A 7,500-nucleotide genomic window follows, 5' to 3' on the forward strand; every position below is an offset into this window, starting at 1 on the left:
GGGGGGGATTTGTTTGGGACGGCACGTACCTTGGCCTCGACGACATTCCACTTCTCGCCGGTACGAGCGGCCAAGCCCGACCAGATCTCCTTTCGCATGCTCATGTACTCCTTGGCGATAAGCTCGAGTTTGCGGTTGTCCCAGTCGTCGGCGCCCTTGCGCTCCATGAGCCGCTCGTGACGCTTGCGACAAGCATTCGGAGTCTTGTTGCTGAAGTAGGTGGCCTGGATTTGCGCCCAGTTGAGGCCCTGAGCACGAGCCTGGAGAAGCCTCTGGTCGTCATGAGCAGTCCAAGCTCCCGAGGAGGCGCGGTGTTGGACGGGCGGAGCAGACACGGGGGGCACAGTGGTGTAGGTGTCGAAGGTAGCAGGCTGGGCGTGAGACGGCGCCGATGCGGAGGAGGAGGGGACAGAGTAGTAGTCCGGTATGGACAGGCGCTGGCTGTACATGTCGGGAGTGGGGTTGGCAGCGGGAGCGAGGGACATGGACAAAGAGTTGCTGTAGCGGTTATGGTTATGGTTCGAACTAGATGATCGAGTATGTTTCGGCATGATTCAGTTCTTTGGCAGCCGTCCTCGTGTGTTGAGCCCCGTGTAGTAGAGCCTTAGGGATTATCGATTAAGAAAAGAGAGCCGTGGTGTCTCGGAATCGAACAGGTCTTTCCAGTAACCCTCGCCAGGAGGAGTTCTGCAAAGAGAGTAATAAGAAAAAGGAGACGAACGGGTTCTAAGTAGAGGACAGGGAGATAGGGGCAACGAATAGGACCCAGCACCAGAGCGAGCAGAGAGCGGGTAGTCTTGGTGCGAATAGAGAGGGGAAAGAAAATAACCACCAAACGGCAAGGAAATTGACCCAACAGAGAGACAGGAAAACAAGAGAAGAAGGAAAATAGAAAGGAAAAGAAAAGGAAAAAGAAAAGAAAATAGAAACAGTCAAGCTAGACGTTTCAGTACAGAGTAGTATCTTGAGTTAATGGGAAAGAGACCAGACGAGATTCTCGAGACGGACAAGTCCGAGTTGATATAAGGCAGAGAGCCGTGATGCTCGACGAGACCAAGCCCCCGAGACGAACGAGCACGGAAGCGCGGCTGTCGCTGTCATCTGCGAGCTAGCTGCAAGTCTGATACTGAAGCATACGGAGGATCCTGAAACGAGCAATCTGGGTGACACGGGAAATGAGAGAAGCAGTAGAAATAGCATGAAACCAGCCTTGTGTATCCGAAAGTGCTAACAGCCGGACGAGGCAAGATGGACATTGGTCGGACGAGACGTCTGGATGAGCGGCTGTTTGAGGTTGGGCGCGTAGAAACGGCCGGGTGTGGAAGGCGGCTACCGGGTCCGTTATTGGGCCGTGCCGTCCACAATGACGGAGTCCCCATGTCTCCATGATAGCATAGCACCCCACGAGAATTCGCGTGGGCTAGAGTGACATCTGGGGCCAAAGAAGGAGACCTCCAAAAATATCTGGGCGGCCCATTCGGTCTGTGTAGCCGCCGGAGAGGCCCGCGGCAGTCGGCATGGTCCCTGGGCATAGTGGGCAGAGCTGTGCGATGTACCACAGTTGAGGATATAGGGTCGCAATAAACCCCCTGCCAGGGGCCACGAAAGGACCTTTTCTTCTTCTTCTGTGGAGTGTGGGGAGAGGTAAGGATGGGATGGAAGTTGGGCTGTGGGACTTTGGCATAACATAAACACCAGGGATCGTACAAGAGGGCATAGATCTAGGGTTGGGCCACGAAAAGTGGTCTGCTGTCAAGAGAGACCAGCTACGGCAGCCTTTTGACATGACAGGGGACTAGGTAGTATGGGTAGAATTGCCGCCCGTCTCCGTATATCATCGATACATATAACCAGCTTGGTAGAAGGTGCCCATCGCGGCAGTCCGTTCTCGCAGAATCGCGAAGCGGGACGTTCATGTAAGGTAGCTGGGAGACAGAAGAGACCGAGACGAGGGATATGTGCGAAATACGAATCGCTACTTTGCCGAGGGGGACTTTGTTTTGATCGACAGCACAGTTGATTCCTAAGAAGAATGGCAAGCGGTTAATACAATCGCCGTATGAACGCTGCGTCGATGCTCGCCAGATAGAAGAACAGAGGAGAATTGAGTGTTGACTGACGTTCACTGTTGGCGCCCGTTGGTGGGATTGTGGAAATTTGTCGTAACTAATTTGTGGTGGTTAGACGCGCGCCTGGGGCAGCCGTTGGAAAGTGGTCTCCTGAGTGGCTGGGTCAGAGGGCGGGCCCAAATGCTAGTCCCAATACGGACTGGCGTCTCGGATGCCATGAGTTGGGGTCAAGAAGGGGAGTATAGGGCGTTTAGAGATACATGTACATGAGGATGCGGCGAACTTATTCTTATCCATCCATCGTAACTACCTTATTTCATCTCCGTACTTTCGATCAAATCCGTGAAAGCATTGGAGAATCGCGGCATAGAAGGCCTGTGTCGTTCGGACTCGACAAGACGACACATTTTTCATATATCTTCTATTCTAAGAAGTTTGTTGCATCCCAGTCTACGGGGCAGGTAAATGGACCTGGTGCGTACTGTATAATTATGTATCCGTACTTTGCTGGCTACCTTATTACACGAGCAAATCAACCGTCTTGGGCAACTAAGGTACCTTAGGTAGAATCTTATTGTGAGCACCAATCCGTCCATCGTAGGTATCACACCTTACGAAGTAATTGGGAAGCGTTCCTGTCAGTTCACCAGTATTGGCAGGTCGATTGTCAGTCCAAGTTACATCGAATCACACTGCCTGCGCGGGAAGAATCATCAAATATACAATCTATCTATTGACAACAACTGTTCTACTCTGCAGTCAAATGGTTCATGGTAGATCAATGATAACCGAATCTTAGGGGTCCCATTGCCTCCTCTCCTCGGCTCTTTCCCGCCTGTTTCTTCTCCATATGGAAGTACCGTATCCCTCCTCATCTGAAGTCTTATCCAGCCGGTCAGCTTACATCGTAGGTACTTCATGCATAGGTTGGGGCAGTCGATGAATGCGCTCCAATGACATCTTTCGCAGGTAAGACAGCTACTGGTCCAAAGCAAGTATCCAAGTGTACCTTCAAGTAGCTGTCAGAAGACAGTACCCATTTAGGTACGTACCCCTGAGGATAGCGATCACGACATCAACGTCGGACAGAAGTTGTCGGTGTTGTTTGCTCCCAATGGTGCTTGGAAAACACATGTACTCTTCCGTTTAGGTATCGAAAGATACCTTTCAGTACTCTCAATGACACCGAGTTTTGAACTTTTGTTTAAGGTAAATTACCTTACCCTAGAAACTCACGTGCCCTCGTACCTCATCTGTGCCCGTGATTCCTCTTGTCCTACCTTAATAATCCATTGTTCCAGGCAGTACCTATTAATTACCATAAGTACTCCGTAGTACAACGTCGCTTGTCACAGCAGCCTTCAGCAGTAGAACTCCTGATCCTGGTGTCTTGTCTTCACCCGCCTCACCGACTCTCACCCCAAACAAAGTCATACCATTTGAATGTCCTTTACTCCCAACCCGTTTGTCCATTCCATCTGACATATCTCTTTGCGCCTTTCGAACTGCAAGTGTCCAAATATGTCTCTCCTACCACTGTCCCTGTTCCATCTTCGTGCGGCGACGATACCCATCCTGACATGCGCTGTTCTGGGCTACCTCGCTCTTTGCGCCGCCCTCCGCTTTCGCGGCATCAAGAACCTTCAGAGGCGGATGGGTTTCACCGATCGGGCCTCGTTGAAACGCATGACCAACGATGAGGCTCAGATCATCGTCCGGTATATCATCGAACGAGAGTTTCCAATGTTCTATGAACTCGCACTTCAGTTTGCCCTCTTCAAAGTATGAAGCCTACCTGCTTCAACCCTGCTTCAACCCTGCTTCCCTGCTTCCTTGGTTAGCTACTTCGATGGCCTACCGATCTTCCCCTTTTGCTTCGATCCAGTCAGGGTCACTCATCAACGACCATCACCATCTCCCACTCTGCGCAGATCCACCATGTTGACTTCACTAAACACTATGTGGACTTCCTAGACTTATGGCATCGGGTCGATATCAAAACTCATCATGGCTACCAAGAACCTCGCCGACCCGGTTCATTCTTTCAAGAGGTAACCTTACCACTTTATCCTATCCGCCTATTAATGTCAAACCACCAGCATGCTCACAGTAGTCTAACTGGCCCCTTGATGGTGCCCTCTCAGATATGAAGACACCGTAATCATCTTCGGAGAGTGAGTATAATGATTATGACCGCCTCACCTACGTCATTCTCCATTCTTCATAAATCATGGATCATGATAGAAACCCACCCTGCCGCTCTTCCCCGACTCTTTGCCCGGGACGACGAGTAACGCAACCTCCCAGATTCTCTCTCTTCCCGCCTTCATCCAAGCGAGCCCTGAACGCCATAGCTCGCATGAACTACCTCCACAGCCCATACAAAGCCGCCGGCCGCATCTCCAACGAGGACTTCCTCTACACCCTCGCTGTCGCCGTCCTCGAACCCATCCGTTTCATCCGTCTGTACGAGTGGCGCCCCCTCACCGACATGGAGGTCTGCGCCCTCGGCACGTTCTGGAAGTCCATCGGCGACGCCATGGAAATCGAGTACCATGGCCACCTCGCCGGCGCCGGCGCCTGGCGCGACGGCATCGAGTTCGTGGAGGACATCGCCGCCTGGGCCAAGTCGTACGAGACCGACGTCATGAAACCCGCCGACTCCAACGTTCAGCCTAGCCGCCAGCTGCTCAAGATGATGATCTGGCACGTCCCCCGTTTCGCCAAGCCTTTCGCCGAGGAGGTCTTCTATACCCTGATGGGCGATCGTGTTCGTGATGCTTTTCTGTACGCGGGACCTTTTTTTTTTTCTTCCTCTTGTTTCTCCCTTTCTCCCTTCTCTCGTCCTTGTTATTCCGCTTTTCTTGCCTTTCCTCCCCTTAGTCCCCAGCCTTGCCCGGCTAAACCCGACACCTCACTTCTAGCTTCCCCGAACCCTCCGTCCTTGCCTCCGCCGTCGCCTACAACGCCCTCCTCCTACGCCGCTTCACCCTCCGCCACCTCTGCCTCCCCCGCTTCGTCCCCAAATCCTTCTTCTCCTCCGAGGATCCCAAGACCGGCCGCGTCCACCACTACCAATACCTCGTCCACCCTTACTACATCCCCGTCACGCTGTGGTCCCGCTATGGCCCCACGAGCTGGATCACCCGCCTTCTCGGCGGTGTCGCCCCGGGCGACTCGGACGGCATGTTCCCCGAAGGGTATCTCCCCGAAGACATCGGGCCCCTCAACAAGCTGGGCAAGGGCACCGAGGAGATGGCGCGCGATGTCGCGAACATGGCGGGCCGGGATTTGGGCGGTTGTCCCTTTTCCGCCATGCGTAAGTAAGTCATGGGAGGAAGAGAGGGCAGAAAAGACGGGACGCAGTTGGCTCCATAATCTTGCCATTTTGCTTCTTCTTCTTCTTCACCTTCACCTTTTTTTTCCTTTCTTTTCTTCTTTCAAGCGGATTGACATTTTGATTTTGGGTCAACTGGAACGTCTTCATATAGTCAGCGCCTTCTTCTTTACTCTGTTCTCGCTAGGTGTGGATTGGTATTCAGATTTACCTGTTCAGTAGCAGCGAACCCCTACTCTCATGATTCCTCGCTTCACGAACTCTGTCTTAGACCTTTGAAGACAACTAAAGCCTTCAGAGATGACATCTATTGATCCGAAAGCCGCCCATCATTCAAACCTTCCGTGACGTGGCATATCCGGCACCCGACTCCCTCCTATGTCTTCATTCGTCTTCGAACCATTGCAGTTTCCAGCGCCATCACCTCTCGGTTGATATCCGCTCGTCTGGGTCTCCACATCATCATCATATATGAACCTCGATTGAACAAAAATGTACATGGAAAAGGAATCCAATGCTCGGTTCACGTCGTTCATTACTCATTAACCTAGCCCCACAACCTCATGCCCCAGCTTCTCTATACGGTCTTTGCTTGCAAGAGCTGACCTATCTGCCTATCGGCTGGGGGTAGCCACATATAGCTATGCAACAGCGCCCTCGTCATACGACGACATGCTAGGAAGAACCACCGATCCCCAGACCGACCCGAGATGGGCCGCCAGCGCCACCGTAGGCTCCAGCTCCCGTGTTGGTCCCGGTCCGCTCGCGCATCCTCCTGCCCTCCATCAAGCCCCGCAGACCCCGCTTCTGCAGGCCGATCACCGCGCTGAGCTCGCCGCTCCAAATCTCGCGCACGCCTCCCTCCGAGTCGCTGACCTCGGAGCCCCACTCGGAGCCGCTCGCACTCGTCGTCGCGCTGAGCTCTTCCCTGCTCGGCCGGCTAGACTGCAGGGCCGTGTTCAGGCGCAGGCCTCCGGCGTCCGAGCCACTTCCGGCGCCGCCGTTTGCGTCGCCCGGCCCAGCTTCGGACGCGTCGACGTAATCGGGAGCCGAGACGAAGAAGTTGGGATTGAGGGAACCATCGATGCCGCGTCCGCCACCGGCAGCCATGGCCGTAGCGTTGAATACGGCCGCGGCGTTCCGAGAATCGAGGAGGACGTGGAGTCGTTCGACCACGGCTTCGAGCAAGCCGTCGATCCGATACGGCCGCGCTATTTGCAGCAAAGAGCAGAGGATAGGAGGGGTGCATAATGACGACGAGGGTGGGGGCAGCGATGACGTGTAGAGGAAGTGAAGGAGCGCCTGTATGGTAAGATACGTATGAGGAAGGTAAAGGCATCGAGGTCGCGAACTGGGCGGCAAGGATTGAGGGGTCGGTGTCCGGTTGACGTTAAGAGCATCGGTCCCGGCTGACGGGGAGAAGGGCCGTCCTGAGACGCTGGACGGAGCGGTGCTCAGTGGCTGCCCGGTCGAGCTTATGAAGGACGCCCCGTTGCTCCCCATGGAGAGGCTGTTGGTTTCGGCAGCACTCCGGGACGAAGGCGTGATCGTCAGGCCCGAATTCCTGAACGCGCTGCGGAGGGTTACGGCATCGCTGCCATCTTGTGTCGCCGCGCCTTCGCGAAGGAGCTGCACGAAGTAAGGGCCCCAGCGTCTAGCCACAATCCTCGAGTTCACCGGGATTCTCTCGCCATGCAGGCAGAGGATGTCCATATCCGCCAACTCTCGCATAGCCAGCGCTTTTTCTCCCAGCTCCTCTGCCGCCCGAGAATGAGATCGCCCTCCGGCTGTCCAGCCTGTTTTCCGGGCAAGGTTGAGGCCAGGGCCCGTACAAGGGCTGCTCGAAGAGACGAAGCCGGACATGGGCGACGTCCTTCTCGGGTTGTCGTAGAAACCAAAAGCCTCTAGCTCGACCATGCAGACGTTGGAGAAATTAAGGCGTCGGTGATTGTAGTCATCGACTAGGCTACGCTTTCTGTTGCCGAGGATCACAAAGGTGTTCCGCCGGTTCCAGAGCACACCGCGATTCCAGCTTCCTTGACTGAAGACATTCCCACCCGCGTCGATACGTGACCACGATAATGTCCTGAGGTC

At 54.3% G+C, this 7,500-nt stretch overlaps 3 protein-coding genes across 3 annotated transcripts in view; 1 reads left to right on the forward strand and 2 right to left on the reverse strand.

The window, feature by feature from the left end:
- The window catches only part of SODALDRAFT_325651 (hypothetical protein), a gene marked incomplete at both ends in the record, with an annotated part of 1,190 nt that extends 741 nt beyond the window's left edge, over positions 1 to 449 (reverse strand). Inside the window, one exon of the mRNA XM_028609998.1 lies at positions 30 to 449. Within this exon, the coding sequence (XP_028464102.1) occupies positions 30 to 449 (420 nt within the window). The remainder of the gene's footprint in view (positions 1 to 29) is intronic.
- A 2,995-nt stretch (positions 450 to 3,444) lies between these two features.
- On the forward strand, positions 3,445 to 5,830 carry SODALDRAFT_335389 (hypothetical protein). The gene is made up of 5 exons (XM_028612444.1): positions 3,445 to 3,851; positions 4,044 to 4,120; positions 4,214 to 4,243; positions 4,377 to 4,856; positions 4,994 to 5,830. The coding sequence occupies exons 1-5, from the start codon at positions 3,591 to 3,593 to the stop codon at positions 5,394 to 5,396; spliced, it is 1,251 nt and encodes a 416-aa protein (XP_028464103.1). The 5' UTR covers positions 3,445 to 3,590; the 3' UTR covers positions 5,397 to 5,830.
- Positions 5,831 to 6,081: 251 nt separating this feature from the next.
- The window catches only part of SODALDRAFT_380631 (hypothetical protein), a gene marked incomplete at both ends in the record, with an annotated part of 4,940 nt that continues 3,521 nt past the window's right edge, over positions 6,082 to 7,500 (reverse strand). The window contains one exon of the mRNA XM_028615118.1: positions 6,082 to 7,500. This exon is cut by the window's right edge and continues 1,332 nt beyond it. Within this exon, the coding sequence (XP_028464104.1) occupies positions 6,082 to 7,500 (1,419 nt within the window).

Source organism: Sodiomyces alkalinus (genome assembly GCF_003711515.1).
Source record: "Sodiomyces alkalinus F11 unplaced genomic scaffold SODALscaffold_9, whole genome shotgun sequence".
NCBI lineage: Eukaryota > Fungi > Ascomycota > Sordariomycetes > Glomerellales > Plectosphaerellaceae > Sodiomyces > Sodiomyces alkalinus.

Bases quoted from the DNA above. Each gene is read 5' to 3' on its own strand.
- SODALDRAFT_335389 (XM_028612444.1), top strand. From the start codon at position 3,591: ATGTCTCTCCTACCACTGTCCCTGTTCCATCTTCGTGCGGCGACGATA. The intron at 3,852-4,043 runs GTATGAAGCCTA...TGGACTTCCTAG, and splicing joins TTCAGTTTGCCCTCTTCAAA to ACTTATGGCATCGGGTCGAT. The intron at 4,857-4,993 runs GTACGCGGGACC...CCTCACTTCTAG, and splicing joins CGTGTTCGTGATGCTTTTCT to CTTCCCCGAACCCTCCGTCC.